Source organism: Ornithorhynchus anatinus, chromosome 13 (assembly GCF_004115215.2).
Source record: "Ornithorhynchus anatinus isolate Pmale09 chromosome 13, mOrnAna1.pri.v4, whole genome shotgun sequence".
In the NCBI taxonomy this organism is placed as follows: Eukaryota; Metazoa; Chordata; class Mammalia; order Monotremata; family Ornithorhynchidae; genus Ornithorhynchus; species Ornithorhynchus anatinus.
This window is the reverse complement of record NC_041740.1, coordinates 19,918,902-19,936,294: the sequence shown is the minus strand read 5'-3', so window position 1 is coordinate 19,936,294 and position 17,393 is coordinate 19,918,902. Positions and strand designations below refer to the sequence as shown.

Here is a 17,393-nt window from a genome sequence, read left to right as displayed (position 1 = left end):
GGCGCCCCTCGACCGTAAACCTAAGCAAATGGTGCTTTGAAGAGTGACGGAGAGGCTCTCTTCACTACCGCATACTTTGGGACTCAGAATGTCAAACCCCTTTTGTTTGGCTGCCAGACTCGGTTTTTTTAGTCATCGCCCACCAAGCAAACCATTGTCATTCTCTAGGCAAACTGGGCCCGCTCTCAAAATTCGAGTTGTAAGCGTGGTGAAGGAAGCCGCAGACGGGGAAGGAAAGAAATCCTGGTAAGATATCTGCCGTGGGATAGTTCCTCTGGGTTTTCCGAGCCCAGCCCGAGTCCTCCCAAGCAGTCTCTCCACCGCTGTGTTTTAACAGGTTGTTTGCATACGTATTCACCCAGCGGGAAAGGACCCCGTTTGCTCTGGAATTGTTCATCTTCTCTCAAGCAGGTTTTGGTTTGTTCGCAATCATGGTGCAATATTGTGAAATATTCACGTGTCTTCTGTCAACAGTTTTATTTTTGTCACAATAAATAATTACTTTTTCCAGTATTAAGTTGTTGTGATGTTTTCTTTGAAGCTAAAGCAGAGAGGAATGTCCTGGCCTGACGTCTGCGTAAAATGGGAATTCTCACTGATTCCACGGTCACACAATCTGTAGGCCTAAGTTTTGGGGCCATGATATCATTGCGGGTCTACCTGAATCCAAGCCTTGATTCGGCTTCCTTATTGGCCTTCCCGCCTCCTGTCTCTCCCCACTCCGATCCATACTTCACTCTGCTGCCCACATCATTTTTCTACAAAAATGTTCAGGCCATGTTTCCCCACTCCTCAAGAACCTCTAGCTGTTGTCCATCCACCTCTGCATCAACAGAAACTCCTCACCGTCGGCCCCTCGCCCCCGCCTACCTCACCTCACTGCTCTCCTACTACAATCCGACCCGCACACTTCGCTCCACTAATGCCAACCTTCTCACTGGACCTCAGTCTTGTCTATCCCGCCGTCGACCCCTCACCCACGACTCTGTCGACTCTGGCCTGGAACTCCTTCCTCCTTTGTGCCCTACAGATGATCACACTGAATTTTCCTTTCCAAGCGCTTAATACAGTCCTCTGCGCTCAGTAAATATGATTGAGTGAGACACCTTTTCCAAGAGGACTAAATTTTCTCATCTCCGAATCCCTTCTGCATCATCCTTGCACTTGGATAATAATAGTATTTGTTAAGCAGTTACTATATGTCAAGCACTGTTCTGAGCACTGGGATGGATACCAGCTAATAAGGGTAGACACAGTCCATGTACCCCCTGGGGCTCATAGTCTTCTATCTCATTTTACAATGGGATACAGTTTACAGATGTGGGAAGTGAGGCCCAGAGAAGTGAAGTGACTGGCCCAAGCTCACACCGCAGACTAGTGGCAGAGCTGGGATTAGAACTCAGGTCATCCTGGCTCCCAGGGCCGTGGGTTATCCACTAGGCCGTGCTGCTTCGATTGGCACCTTCTATTCACAGCCCCACAGCTCTTAGGTATGTATCCATACTGTATTTTAATGTCTGTCTCCCATGTCTAGACTGTGAACTCCTTTTGGGCAGGGTTTGGGTCCGCCAGCTCTGTTACGTTATATCAATCGTATTTATTTGGCACTTACAAGGTGCTATACTAAACATTTGGAAGAGCACGATGCAGCAGAATTAGCAGATACATTCCCTGCCCACCACGAACTAACAGCGCTTGTACCCTTCCGAGCACTTAGTACGGTGTTCTGCACCCAGTAAGCGTTCCATAAATGAGTGATTGAATGATCGGAACGTGTTTGCCAAGCTATTTTGTGGTCTCCTAAGCGCTTAGTTCAGTGCTCTGCACACAGTAAGTGCTCAAATACAATTTATTGATTGACAGGTTCAAGGACGGCCAGAGACCTAACCAGGATCCTGGAAGTCTTAACGGCATTGGTAAGTGAACCCCTGAAATCCTTAGCGCCTTGGGGTGAAGAGGGCCAGGTAGGATCACAAGAGGAGTGCCTGGAGGCAGTGTGGCCTAGTGGAAAGAGCTCAGGCCTGTGAGTGAGGGGACCCGGCTTCTAATCCCAGTTCCTCTGTTTGCTTACCAAAGGTTACTTTTTCTTTGCCTCAGTTACCTCATCTGTAAAACGGGGATTGGATGCCTGTTTTCCCTCCCCTTTAGACTAGGTGGGTACTGTCCCAACTGGTTATATTGTATCTATCCCGGTACTTAGAGTGCTTAATGTGTAGTAAGCGCTTGACAAGTACCATGATTGTTATTAAAAGGCGGAGGGACGGCATTCTGGGGAATGGGTCTATTGTCTAATACCGTCGAGTCGTCTCCGACCTATAATGAAGCCATGGACATTCTCCCACAACGCCCCACCTCCATCTGCTGTCGTTCTGGTAGTGGATCTATAGAGTTTTCTTGGTAAAAATATGGAAGTGGTTTATCGTTGCCTTCTTTCGCCTGGTAAACTCGAGTCTCCGCCCGCGACTCTCTCCATGCCCAGCGCAAATGAGTTTTGACTTGTAGCAGATTGCCTGCCACTTGCTAGCCACCGGTCAAGCTAGGAATGGAACGGGTAGGCCTCTCCTAACTTTCCCTCCCATAGCCGAGACTGGTAGATTCCTGGAAACTGTCCATGTGCGTCCCTGAGACGGGGAATGAGGCTTTAGGACCTCTCTGATATGGTACCCTCAACCAAGGATGAGACCCCAAACCCCATCCTCTTTTCAGTACCGCCTGCGGCCTCCCTCTCTGCATCTTCAGGAAGATTTTGTGGGCTAGGGGTGGGAGAGAGTTAGAACTTCTCTGGCACGTTGTGTTTAAGGGTCCGGGAGAGGGCCCCGGTCCTAATTGGGCATTTCACTGGCCCAACCATCCTGGGCACGATAATCATAGTGTTTAAGTGCCTACTTTGTGCCAGGCACTGTACGCAGCACTGGACAAGGGCTTGGACCTCCATTGGCAAGGTTCCTTAGCTTGAGAAGCCAATTTTCCATATTTACAGTCAACTTTCACCGACCAATTTCTTTTCATGGTATTTAAGTGCTTCCTGTGTGTCAAGCACTGTTCTTAGCGCTGGGCCACCCAAGAAGTAAAGTCATGGCCAAAACCACCATTTAGTCCTCCAACCACCAGGTTGCTCAGTTTGAGACACCATTTTTTCCATTTTACAATCAGCTCTCACTATTTTGTTTATCTTCCAATTGTGTTTCTTAAGCATTTCCTAAATACCAAGCACTGTTATAAGAACTGGGGTAGGCACAAATTAATTGTCACTGTCCCTGTCCCACATGGGGCTCACAGTCTGAATAGGAGGGAGAACAGTTGGAGTACACAGTCTGAGTAGGAGGGACAACACCTTTACATCCCCACTTTAAAGGTGGGAACTGAAGCACAGAGACATTAAGTGACTTGCCCAAGGTCACACAGCAGACAAGGGGCGGAGGAGAGATTAGAACCCAGGTCTTCCGAGTCCCGAGCCCGGGCTCTATCCACTAAGCCACCCTGTGTACTATTCAGCATCTTAGCATCAGCTTCAGAGCACTCAATCACCTTGCCCCCACCTACCTCACCTCGTTAGTCTCCTACAACAACCCTGTCTTAAACGCCAGGCTTGGTATAAGAAAGTCAGGTTGGACCCAGTCCTCATCCCCAGGTGGGGCTCACAGTCCAAGAGTTGTGTCCAGGAAAGAACAGATATTTAATCCCTATTTTACAGATGAGAAATATGAGATGATGGTGAAGTTAAGTCACTTGTCCAGAGCAGGCAAGGGACAGAACCGGAACCCAGGTCTCCTGACTCGCTGGCTCATTTGCTCCCTGCCACAGGGCAGATAACAGTAGGGGGCAAAACGGACCACTTTATCCCTCTAGACTGTAAACTCGTTGTGGGCAGAGAATAACAATGATGGTGTTTATTAAGCGCTTACTATGTGCCAAGCACTGGGGTGGGTACTAGCAAGTCAAGTCGGCCGCAGTCTCTGTCCCATGTGGGGCTCGCAGGCTCAATCTGCATTTTACAGATGAGGTAACTGCGGCCGAGAGAAGTGACTTGCCCAGGGTCACACAGCAGAAAGGTGGCGGAGCCAGGATTAGAACCCATGGCCTTCTAACTTCCAAGCCAGTGCTCTAGCCACTACACCATGCTGCTTCTCTAATTTGAGACTAATTGTTCCAGTGTACTCTCCCAAACGCTTAGTACAGTGCTCTGCGCACAGTAAGCGCTAAATAAATATGATTGAGTGAATGAATGAACTCGGGTGACTGGTGAGATTCAGTGTTTCCCAAAATGATGTGGGCTGAGAATTTTCCAAGCTTTCCAGGGAAGGTGTTTCGGGCAGAGTTTTGATTCCACCTAGAGTAAATCTCAGCCAAGCTGGTCAACGTTCATCCTCTAGATGGCAGGAAAAGATTTGGTTTTCCCCCACGGAAAATTCATTCATTTATTCATTCGATCGTATTTGCTGAGCGCTTACCGTGTGCAAGGCATCGTACTAAGCGCGTGGGAGAGTACAGTATAACAATAAACAGACACATTCCCTGCCCACAGCGAGCTGACTGTGGGCGGGAAACCTGTCTACCAACTGTGCTCTGTTTTACTCTCCCAAGGACTTAGGACCGTGGTCGGCACCCAACGAGCGCTCAGTAAATACCATCAGTTGATTAACTGATGAAACAATGAAAAGTGGAGAAGAAGAAAGCAGCATAACCTATTGAAAGAGTGTGGTCATTCATTCAATCGTATTTATTGAGCGCTCACTGTGTGCAGAGCGTTGTACTAAGTGCTCGGGAAAGTACTAAACAGCAATAAAGAGAGACAATCCCTGCCCACAACGAGCTCACAGACTAGAGCAGGGAAGGCAGACATCGATACGAGTAACCTGGGAGGCGGGGGACCTGGGTTCTAATCCCAGCACCACTGCCTTTTGTTCTTTTCCCCCAAATGGTATTTGTTACACACTTACTGTGTGGCCGGCATTATTTCAAGTGCTGGGGTAGATTCAGGCTTATTAGGTTGTATACAATCCCTGTCCCACATGGAGCTCCAGTCTTAATCACTATTTTACAGATGGGGTGACTGAGGCCCAGAGAAGCAAAGCGTCTTGCCCAAGGTCACACAGCAGCACCGCAGACAAGGGGCCCACACTGCTTCTCAGCGTATCTCTCTCTGTTGGGCTCTCTCCACTGGTCCTCTGTCTCTCTCAGCTTCTCTCATCTCTAGATCTCTGACTCTCCCGAGAAGCTGCACGGCTTAGTGGAAAGAGCCCGGGTTTGGGAGTCAGAGGATGTGGGTTCTAATTCCGGCTCCGCCACTTGTCTGCCGTGTGACCTTGGGCAAGCCACTTAACTTCACTGTGCCTCAGTTACCTCATCTGTAAAATGGGAATTAAGACTGTGAGCCCCATGTGGGACAACCCGACTACCTTGTGTCCACCCCAGCGCTTAGAACCGTGCTTGGCACATACTAAATGTTTAACAAATACCATAATTATTATTATTCTTCATGCTGGGGCTGTCTCATGACTCTCTTCTCTTTCCTTTTGCAAACTTTTCCATCAACCCCTTCCAAATAATATTGGTAATTATGGTATTTGCCAGGCGGGAAAGGCGCTCAACCCGGCCAGTTGAAAACATTCTACGTGCTTTCTGGGAATATTTAAAATTCAGATGCAGTAATTTCCTCTGCCTGCTACCCACTTTTAGGTTTTAGGACTAGATTCTTCTGGACAAAATATATGTACTTAGTGATTTTTTGTAGTGTTTTGACTTAGGTTTCAACGCTTTTAAAAATCAAGAGGCCTCCTGGAAGGCTTTAATCTAATTTTAGCAGCTGTCTAAAGTTTAATGAAGACTAATGATCTGAGTGCAGAAAAATGTATACATTGTTATAACTACACTTCAGAAATATTAATTATGATTTCAGATGGGGGAGACAGCAGTTATTATGACTAATAGTGAAATAAGCAGAGAGAGAAAACTGTTGATGTGACACCAAATCTGTTTCCCGGATCCAATTAATCCGCTAATCAATTACCTGCCTGCATCACTCTTAATCACACCTGGTTAAAAAGCATGTGGAAAATATGCACAAATAAAAATGCTGCCTCTTGTCTCAGCCAAAAGACCTGTGTATTTTGCAAATTTAAGGCATGATGATGGGATTCCATGGGACTTGGAATGTATCCGTGGAGAAGCATTGTGACCTAGTGGATAGAGAACGGGCCTGGAAGTCAGGGGATCTGGGTTCTAATCCCGGCTCTGCCATTTGTCCGCCGTGTGATCTTGGGAGAGTCACTTAACTTCTCTGCTTCTGTTACTGCATCTGTAAAATGAGAATTCGATTCCTGTTCTCCCTCTTACTTAACTGTAGTCCCCAGTGTGGGACAGGGATTGTGTCCAACCTGATTAACTTGTTGTGCCCTAATCCTCAGTACAGTGCAGTTAAGCACATAGTAAGTGCTTAATGAAGACCTTTTTTTAAAAAAGAAAAAAGAACCGATTTCCTTTCCACTCTATTCTTCCCTCAACACGTTCTTTACCTCCCACAAGAGGGTTGATTGGTTAACTTTCATAAGACATTTAATTACAGATAATACAATAATCAACGTTAATATTATCACATATATACATCCCAACGATTCCTTTCTGCCTACCTTTGGTTATGTTTATTCCATTTCGATGTTTGCTTTAATGACATTTGATTTTATTGAATGCAACATCTTAGCTGAACTGCAGAGATTTGATATTTACCTCAGGCAAACTCTGGCATTCGCTTTTTAGAAAGAACACTCCATAGAAAAATTTATCTCTCAATTCCGTATCTTCAGAATTCATCTGCAATTGGAGGGTTTAATTTCATTTCTGTCAGACAGCACCTTTGAGAGACCATGTATTGGAGAGTCCTTTGAAATTTTGTCAGTGCAAGAGGGAGAGTTATGCTCATGAATAATATTCTGTTTTAACTTCAGGGCATTTGATCCACCAAATGTTGGACTCCGGGGACAAAATTTGAGACGTCTTCCCCTCAGACTGTCTGTAAACAAACCAGAAGTCATCCGGAATACTTGAGTTACAGGGATATGTCAGAGTCGCTTTGCAAGCCTATGTTGATCCTCAGAGATTAGTGGTTGGGAAGTGTTGGAAAAAGTTAAAGCTGCATGAAACTGGAGGGATAGAATAGTGCCCAAAGGGAAGAAAGAAATTTCACCTCACTAAACTGTGAATTTGTTATGGGCAGGGAAATTGTCTGCTGATTCTGTTGTATTGTACTTTTCCAAGCGCTTAGTTCAGTGCTCTGTGCTAACGAATGATCTATTGTAAATGATTTCACATCTATGTGGGAACCAGGGTGGCTTACTAGAAAAATCACGGGCCTGGGAGTCAGAGGACCTGGGTTTTTTTCACCTGCCGTGTAACCTTGGGCACATCACCGTGGCCTAGTGAACAGAGTATGGGCCTGAGTGTCAGCAGCGCAAAGTAAATCCTTGAATAATATTGCCATTCAGACATCATTAGTGCAGGCAATTCTGGAAATTGCTTTTGCTGTTTACTTTGATTTTGATTCAGTTGGCTATTAGGGTTCTAAGAAAGCAGCAGTCTTGTGGAGAGAGCCCGGGCCTGAGAGTCAGAAGGACCAGGTTCGAATGCCGCCTCTGCCACTTGTCTGCGTGTGATCTTGGTCAAGCCACTTTACTTCTCTGGGGCTCAGTTACCTCGTCTGTCAAATGGGGATTAAAATGTGGGATGGGGACTGTGTCCAACATGATTAACTTGTAGCTACGCCAGTGCTCAGGACATAGTAAGTACTTAACAAAAAAGAGACATTAAAAAAAGAAAAGAAAAAAAGAGACCTTCCCCTACTAAGCCCTTATTTCACTTCCTCCCTCTCCCTTCTGCCTCAGCCTTGCACTTGTATTTGGACTTTTATTCCCACCCCTGAGGCCCCACAGCACTTATTTACATATCCATAATTTGTTTTAATATCTGTCTCCCCCTCTAGCCTGCAAGCTCTTATGGGCAGGGAAAATATCTACCAATTCTGTTGTATTGTACTCTCCCAAGCTCTCAGTAAGCACATAATAAGCACATAATAAGCGCTCAATAAATATCATTGATTGACTGAATATCATCTCTCAGCAGAGCTGGCTGACGCTGGGAGACCCAAGATATAGGGGTGCAAGTCACGGAGCTTGGGAGTCAGAGGTCATGGGTTCGAATTCCGGCTCTGCCACTTGTCAGCTGTATGACTGTGGGCAAGTCACTTAACTTCTCTGTGCCTCAGTTACCTCATCTGTAAAATGGGGATTAACTGTGAGCCTCACGTGGGACAACCTGATTACCCTGTATCTACCCCAGCACTTAGAACAGTGCTCTGCACATAGTAAGCGCTTAACAAATACCAACATTATTAAGGAAGCTTCCTAAAATGAACCCCACTGCTTTCAAACATGTCCGTGTCTCCCCATTCTAAAAAAAAAAAAACCCTCCCTTGACCCCATGACTCCCTTCAGTTACTGCCCTATCTCCCTCCCTATCATTCCTCGTCAGACTCCTTGAGCGAGTTGTCTACACCCGCCGTCTCAAGTTCCTCTCCTCCAATTCCCTCCTTGATGCCCTCCAATCTGGCTTCCATCCCCTTCGCTCCACAGAAACCGCCTTCTCAAAGATCACCAGTGATCTCCTGGCCACAACAGCCTTTGCTCCATCCTCATCCTCCGCGACCTCTCAGCCGCCTTCGACACCGTGGACCATCCCCTTCTCCTGGAAGCCCTACCGAACCTCGGCTTCACTGACACCATCTCCTCCTGGTTCTCCTCCTATCTCTCTGGCCACTCAATGTCTTTCTTTGGCAGGCTCCTCCTCTGCCTCCCACCCCCTAACTGTGGGAGGCTCCTAAGGTTCATTTCTGGGTCTCCTTCTATTCTCTGACGACACCTGCTCCCTTGGAGAACTCATTCGCTCCCATGGCTTCAACTACCACCTCTATGCTGACCCAGTAATTGAGGCAGAATAGGATAAGTGCTTGGGTTAACATGGTAGCACTTTGGATGGAGAGGAAAGATTTTAGCGATGTTGTGAAGGTTGAACCAACAGGGTTTAGTAACAGATTGAATATGTGGGGCAAATGAGAGAGACGCAAAGATAACACCAAGATTCTGGGCTTGTGAAACAAGAAGGACGGAGGAACCATCTACAGTTATGAGAAAGTCAGAGAAGGGCAGGCCCTCCCTGACTAAGCCTTCCTTTCATCTTCTCCCATTCCCTTCTGCGTCCCCATAACTTGGTCCCTTTATTCATCCCCCCTTCCAGCTCCACAGCGTTAATGTGCATATCTGTAATTTATTTATATTAATGTCTATCTCCCCCTCTAGATTATAAACTCAATGTGGACAGGGAATATGTTTGTTATATTGCTGTGTCGTGCTCTCCCAACCTCCTAGTACAGTGCCCTGGGACCAGTACATGCTCAGTAAATACGATTGATCGATTGCTCGATGGAACTCAGGGGTCCCATACTATCTTCTGAGGTTGGTGGAGAGGGACAGGGCATCTGTTCAGAAATTCAATACTTTCCGGTTAATCGTCATCAATGATACGTATTGAGCGTTTACTATGTGCAGCGCACTGTACGAAGCACTTGGTAGAGTATAACACAACAGAGTTGGCAGATGCGTTCCCTGACCACTTTGAGCACCATTTCCTCCTCACAGCAGCATTTTCAATTAGTTGATATTTTTTAAAGCAGTCTAGAAACTTTGCTCTCCTCGTTAGTGACTTTCATTGCTGCCTCGCTTTCGTCCTTGGCTGTGGGGGCCGTGCCTTTTGATAATTTATTTAATGTGCCCTGGTTTTTCTGAGTTTGGCAGTAAAGGCAAAACATCTCATCCTTTTTCTTCCTGATCTGCCCACATCGTGAGGTTCATGGTCCGTATCCCCTGCATTAAGAACCATTACCAAACAGGGCATACAGGCAGTGAAATAGACATTTTGTCTTCACAATCACCCCATTTTCGCCACCGGTCTGGATTCAGTCCTCAAACAAAACATCGCTCGTTCCTTCAGGGTATCTCGGGTCTCCGCTTGTCTGCCTCTTTCCTCACTGCCGGGGTTTCAATCAATCAGCGGTATTTTTTGAGCGTTTACCATGTGGAGAGCACTGTACTAGATGCTTGGGAGAGTCCAGTTCCCTGCCCACAGTAAGCTTGCAGTCTAGAGCATCTGGGGAGTGAGGAGATTCTGGTCAGTAACCTGTGGGTTCAGTAAATTCAGTATTGTGGGTTTCAGCAGTACCATGTTTCTCCATTCTGGGGGCCCCTGGACTCTTTATAGATGGCAAAATCCAAGATTCCCAGAAACATGGTTTCAGGATGGCTTGGAAAAGGCAGAAAGACACCTATCCCAGCTTGGTTTTCCTTTGTTGAAGAGCTCTCACTCTGCATCATCTATACCCTAGGATCTGTAACCTTTGGACATTTGATATTCGTCCCACCCTCAACCCCACAGCTCTTATGTTATGCTACATTAGAAATGATATATTTATATTAATGTGTCTCCCCCTCTAGACTGTAAACTCACTGTGCGCAGGGAACGTGTCTGCCAACTCCATCATACTGTATTCTCCCAAGCGCTTGGTACGGTGCTGTACACATAATAAGTGTTTAATGAATACCTTTGATTGATAGATTTTTAAAATTTTTTTTGGTTAAGCGCTTACTGTGTCAGGCACTATACTAAGGTCTGGGGTAGGTACAAGCTAATCTGGTCGGACACAGTCCCTAAGAGGAATCTAAAACTTCCCCCGTTACTTCAAATTCACCTCATGACTAGGCATTTGCCAAGGGATGTTATCAGGGGAGGGTGAGCGATGGAGGTGCAGAGAAGCATAGTTATCTGCAAACTAGATTCCCGGTTTCCACCGAGCTGCCTCTGCTTTCGTCTCTCGCCCCATTGCCGACGAGGGGCAGTGTGGTCTAATGGAAAGAGCCCGGGCCCAGGAGTCAGAGGACCTGGGTTTCTGATCCCAGCTCCGCTACTTGTCTGGTGTGCAACCTTGGGCAAGTCACTTCGCTTCACGGTGCCTTAAAAATTACTCGCATTGACTGAGTACTTACTGTGTGCAGAGCCCCATACCAAGCGCTTAGGAGAGTATGAAGCAACAGTATAACAGATGCATTTCCTGCCCACAACGAGCTGGCAGTCTAGAGGACTTTAATAAGAATAATAATAATAATGGTATTTGTGAAGCACTTACTATGTGCAGAGCACTGTTCTAAGCGCTGGAGTAGATACAGGGTAATCTGGTTGTCCCACGTGAGGCTCACAGTTAACCCCCATTTTACAGATGAGGTAACTGAGGCACAGAGAAATTGTGACTTGCCCACAGTCACACAGCTGCCAAGTGGTAGAGCAGGGTTTTGAACCCAGGTCCTCTGACTCCCAAGCCCGGGCTCTTTCCATTTCCTCATCTGTAAAATGGGGTTGAAATACCTGGATTACGGGGCAGTTATGAGCCCTTGGGGGACAGGGATTGGATCTAGATGTAATGATCTGGTATCTGTCCCAGCGCTTAGTACAGCGCTTTGCACATAGTAAGCATGCAAATATCACAGTCTTTCAAAAGTATTTGTTGAGCACTTTCTGTGTGCAGATCACTGTACTAAGCACTTGGGAGAGTACAAAATAATAATAATAATGTTGGTATTTGTTAAGTGCTTACTATGTGCAGAGCACTGTTCTAAACCCTGGGGTAGACATAGGGGAATCAGGTTGTCCCACATGGGGCTCACAGTCTTAATCCCCATTTTACAGATGAGGTAACTGAGGCCCAGAGAAGTTAAGTGACTTGCCCACAGTCATACAGCTGACAAGTGGCAGAGCTGGGATTCGAACTCATGACCTCTGACTCCAAAGCCCGTGCTCTTTCCACTGAGCCACGCTGCTTCTCTCAACAGACACATTCCCCACCCACAAGAAACTTACAGTTATGATGATGATGATGATGATTCCCAAAGGTTTGCTGAAGATAGAACATTGCCCCAGGTTCTTGGGAACAAGCAGAGGAAGAAATCAAACCAGGAACTCAGTTGGCATAACAATGTGCCTATTTCCATATTTCTATAAATTTTCAGGGCACCTGCCCAAGACACCAACTCCATCTGTTCAAGAAAAATTAACGAGGTTAACACTCTGAAATGTTATCTGAGCTGCTCATTCAAAACAAGAAGGGGCAAGGGACCAGAGTGTTTTTTTCGGCATGTCATGGGGCGTGGAAAGTCGAGGGGCATGGAAAGAACTATCCCTGGAAAACTGAAGTATCTAAGGCTCCCGGGGAGTAAGGCATTTGGCTTTGTACTACTGGCTTCTTTGAATACTAAATTCAGAACAACTGGGATGGTGTACACTGGATGATGCGATAGCCGTTTGATGTGACAAAGTCTGAAGACATATTTTCTTTGGCTTTTCAGAATATGGTCTCCACTCCCTTCACCTTCTTATAAGCAGTGATTTAATGAGCACCAGTGGGACCGTATGAGGCCTGCAGTTGGAATAAGCTTCCTACACAAAGGAGCCACAGTCTGATAGTCTGAATTGACACAAGGATGGGGAAAAGATGAATTGGATTGAGTTTCAACAGGCAAGATTCAGGCCCAGGGCCAGAGAAGCCACCCTGGAAGTGTGGTTAGTCTTGCGTCTTCCTTTTGGAATGCATTTGGTGAGGGATAAAAATGTTTCTGAACCACAGGCATGTAATGAGATTTAGATAGTCTTGATTAATAATAATGGTATTTGTTAAGTACTTGCTCTGTAAGCACTGTCCTAAGCCCTGGGGTAGATACAAGCTAGTCAGGTTGGACACAGTCCCTCTCCCACGTGAGGATCACAGTCTTAATCCCCATTTTACAGATAAGGTAACTGAGGCCCAGAGAAGTTAAGTGACTTGCCCAAGGTCACACAACAGACAAATTTCTAAACTTTTGTTTCACACCTCCAGGCTGACCCAGAATTGAACAGCACGCCCAGATTTGAGGAATTGGGAGTTAGGGTGCACTAGCTTTTCATTTTGTCATCATCATCATCATCAGTTGTATTTACTGAGTAACCACTGTGCACTAGGCACTTGGAAGAGTACGATACAGGAGAGTTGGCGGACACTTTCCTAATTTTCCACCCTATTCGCCTTCCCTTCTGTGTCAACCGTGCAAGTGAATCTGTCCCCCTAATCACTTTGAAATTCATCTTTCCATCAACCTCACAGCAGTTTTGAAAAAAATGGCTTTTCTTAGCCATATACTATATGTCAGGCACTGTACTAAGCGCCTGTGTCGCTACAAGCTTGTCAGTTTGGACACAGTCCATGTCCCATGAGAGAACCAGTCAGAACCATACCTCATAAAACCTTCAGACATCTGGAGATGGCCATTAAATTCTCCCTTGTCTTTCTTTACTGGAGGGTTTGTTTTTTGTATCTACCCAGTGCTTAGTACAGTGCCTGTCACATAATAAGTGCTTAACAAATGCCATAAAAAAAGCAAAACAATTCCAAAAAAACCAAACACTGCACCAGTCAAGAGTGGAGCAGCAGGATTATTTCCTGGCCCCTAGTGGTTTATTCAGTCCAGAATTGGCCTTCCAGATGATGCAGTTGGGCTGCTATTGGTGGTTTTCGCTTTGTTGTTGTCGTTCTGAATGATATTCAACGGCTACTCTGTGCCAGGCACTGTGCTAAGTGCTGGGGTAGATACAAGATCATCAGGTTGGACACAGTCTTCATCCCCATTTTCCAGAGTAGGAAGCGAAGCACAGAGCAGTGAAGTGACTTCGCCAGGGTCACACAGCAAACAGGGCTGGGATTAGAACCCTGGTGCTCTGACTCCCAGGCCCATGTTCTTTCCACTAGGCCGTGCTGCTTCTCCATATAAATTTAACTTCGGCCGGTCTTTTGCCGTCCCTTATTTCCCTCGCCGACTTTCCATCCCTAAATGGGCTGCCCTAGATTCCTCTCTATTAAGTTTCATCCGTTTTTCCCAGTAAAACCTAAATGACTCTGAATTCTATTCCTTTTCCAAAGGGGTTAGCAGCTCCAACTGATTTTGCACCGATGATTTTAAACTTTTCAAATTTCTGATTTTCCTTGGCAATAAATAGTCGGCAAGTGCGGCATTGAGGATAATTAAACATCTACTCTCATGCCTCTCTAATTCGACCGCTATTTCATTCGGTTGGCTACGCGGTTGAGATTTTAGAAAAAGATCAATCATATTGTAATTAATTCAAGTTCTTACCCTTGTATTGTTTTAGGACAGTTTGATTGGATAATTCAGTCACAATACCAATCTCAAATAGATGTTGTAGACACTGTGAACCAGCTCTCTGTCAGGAAAGTTGAAATGAGAACTTGAGGAAAAACATCATTTTATCAATGTTTCTAGTGAGGAGGGGCTGAGTTTCCTCTTTATTTTAAATGAAGAAATGGAGAAGGAGGGGGAAGAGATTTTGTCTTCTCCCCCTGACAACAGATCTGAACTCACAGGTCTGAATTTCTAACCAAAAAGACTGAGCCGAATTGCAATTGTCAGCAACTTAGGGAGAAACTCGGATATTCTGTTAAGCGTTTACTGTGTTCTAAGCACAGGGGTAGTTACAAGATCATTAGATCCAGCCACAGTACCTATCCCACGTGGGTCTCGTGGTCTAAGGAGGAGGGAGAATGGGTGTTTTAGCCCCATTTTACAGATGAAAAAACTGAGGCACAGAGAGATAAGTGACTTGCCCAAGGTCACACACCAGGGAGTAATTTTGCTAAATCTACATATTCCCAACATTGTGAGACATACCAGCTAAATGAATGTCAAACATGTTCGAAAAATTTAATGATATTACATTATTTCAATATAAGCTTTTAAGATACCAGCACTAGGCAGGCTGAGGTGAAAAGCATGGATTGTAAATTTCCAATTTCAATCATTATACAAAGAGCACTTATGGGGAAAAGCATAATTAACTTTTCTTGATTGAGAAAGCTTCTGATGGGAGTCTCTATGAGCAAATTTAGGTAAAAATAATTGGAAAAGGAGCAGTCGTTAGATTTGACATGATGAAATTGACTGGCAAAGGAAAGGATTTTAGTGCTACTCCAACAGTCTGTTCTCATCACTGGCATATAACAATAATAATAATAATTGCAGTATTTAAGTGCTTACTTTGTGCCAAACGCTGGGGTGGAGACAAGTAAATCGATGTGGACGCAGTCCCTGTCCACATGGGGCTCAGAGTCTCATTCCCCAGATGAGGTAACTGAGGCCCAGAGAAGTGAAGTGACTTTGCCAAGATCACAGAGCAGACATGTGGCGGAGCCAGGATTAGAACCCGTGACCTCCTGACTCCCAGGCCCATGCTGTATCCACAAGGCCATGCTGTTTCTCATAAATTTGGAGCAGAAGAGTTGTCTCCAGTTAGATTGTAAGCTTCATGTAAGCAGGAATCATTGTACCCTCCCAAGTGCTAAGTAGAGTTCTCTATCCACAGTATGTGTATAATAAATACCATTGATTGCTGCTTGCGGTTGGCATATTCCCCAAGGTAACACCCAGGCCACTCTGTCTTTCCCTCTGTCTCTTTCTCCATCTCTGCTTCCTTTCTTTTCTGTCCTTCTGTCTCTCCCTCCCTCCAGCTTTTGATTCTATCTGGGTATTAGGTCACATTACCAGTTCAAGTGTGGGCTGTCAAACACAACCGAAGCAGCTTGGTCTGGTGGAAAGAGCACAGGCTTTGGAGTCAGATGACCTGCATTCTCATTCCGATCAATCCATAAATAAATCAATTGTACTCGTGTTAACTCTGTGCAGACCACTGTACTAAACGCTTGGGAGAGTACACTATAACAATATAACAGAGTTGGTAGACACATTCCCTGCCCACAACGAGCTAACAGTCTAGAGTTGGGTGACAGACGTTAATAGAAATAAATTATGGATATGGATATAAGGGCTGTGGGGCTGGGGGTGGGAGTGTGAATAAAAAGGGGGCAAATTAGAGAGAGTGACGCAAAAGGGAGCAGGAGAAGAAGAAAGGAGGGCCTAGTCAGGGAAGACCTCTTGGAGGAGATGGGCCTTCAATGAGGCTTAGAAGTGGGGGAGAGTCATTGTCTGTCAGATATGAGGACCGTGGGCATTCCAGGCTAAGAGCAGGACTTGGGCAAGAGGTCGGAGGTGAGATAGGCAAGATGGAGGTACAGTGAGTAGGTTGGCATTAGAGGAGCTAAGTGTGCAGGCTGGGTTGGGGTAGGAGAGCAGCAAGATAACATAAGAAGGAGCAAGGCTACTACACGACAACGACACGAACACAACAATACTTTCATACCCTGCTTGAAAAGCGGAATTTGGGGACTGGAAATTTAAAACATCCGGTGTGAAAAGTGAGGAATTTTTCAGCCTTTAGCAATTTCCAACAGTTGGGATGTTTTGGGGAAAGAGTTCAAAATATTTAGGGCATTCGCAACCACAATCGTTCTGGAAAACAAATGAATTTCCAAATAAATAATGTTTCCCGAGAAGAGGTGGGAGTTAATGGATTTCAGATAACAGGATGTGATGATGACACATTCATTTATTCATTGTCTGTCAGATTGACACTGCATAAAATGAGGCAAAGCAGAGAGTTAATGAGCATTTATGTGTTATTTATTTGCTTGTTTGAATGACAGTATGTAAAAAAAAAGTGTTATAAACCCAGAAATCTAAGAGTTTTATCCTTTTATTCAACACTCTCATTCATTCCTTTGGAAATATAATTATAATAATAATTATGGTATCTGTTAAACGCTTCCTATGTGCCAAGCACTGTACTATGCACTTGGGTAAATACAAGATAATCAGGTCAGACAGTCCCCTTAAGACCTGGGGCTCACAGTCTAAGTAGGAGGGAGTAGAATTTAATCTCCATTTTACAGAGGAGGAATTGGAGTCACAGGGAAATTTAACTATTATTTTGGTACTTGTTAATCACTTACTCTATTCTAAGCACTGTTCTAAGCCCTGGGGTGGATACAAGATATTCAGATTGGACACAGTCACTGTCCCAAATGGGGCTCACGGTCTAAGTAGGAGGGAGTAGGATTTAACGTGAGCCCCGTATGGAACGTGATTTTCTGGTGTCTATCCCAGCACTCAGTGCAGTGCCTGGCACATAAAGCACTTAACAAAAACCATTAAAAATGATATTTATTGAGTACTTACTGTGTACAGAGCCCTGTATTAAGCACTTGTCATTGGATCGTAGTACAGTGCCTTGTACAGTGCTTTGCACACATAAGCTCTCAACAAATACTGTTGAATGAACAAATGAATGATCTGCTTAGCCCATTTTCCAAGTCCTTTTAGAATATTTTCTCCTTCCATGAATCCAGTCAGCTAGATGGA

At 45.2% G+C, this 17,393-nt stretch overlaps 1 protein-coding gene across 7 annotated transcripts in view; it reads left to right on the top strand.

The window, feature by feature from the left end:
* ARL5B (ADP ribosylation factor like GTPase 5B) overlaps window positions 1-17,393 on the top strand; it is a 58,449-nt gene that overhangs the window by 23,928 nt on the left and 17,128 nt on the right. For 5 of the 7 annotated variants that reach the window (XM_029077621.2, XM_039913869.1, XM_007673148.3 and 2 more), the window contains exon 6: window positions 1,864-1,916. In XM_029077621.2, the coding sequence (XP_028933454.1) occupies window positions 1,864-1,916 (53 nt within the window). Of the gene's footprint in view, window positions 1-168; window positions 247-337; window positions 514-1,863; window positions 1,917-17,393 lie in introns of those variants that run through there. The other 2 variants (XM_039913868.1, XM_039913867.1) reach the window with 1 other exon arrangement.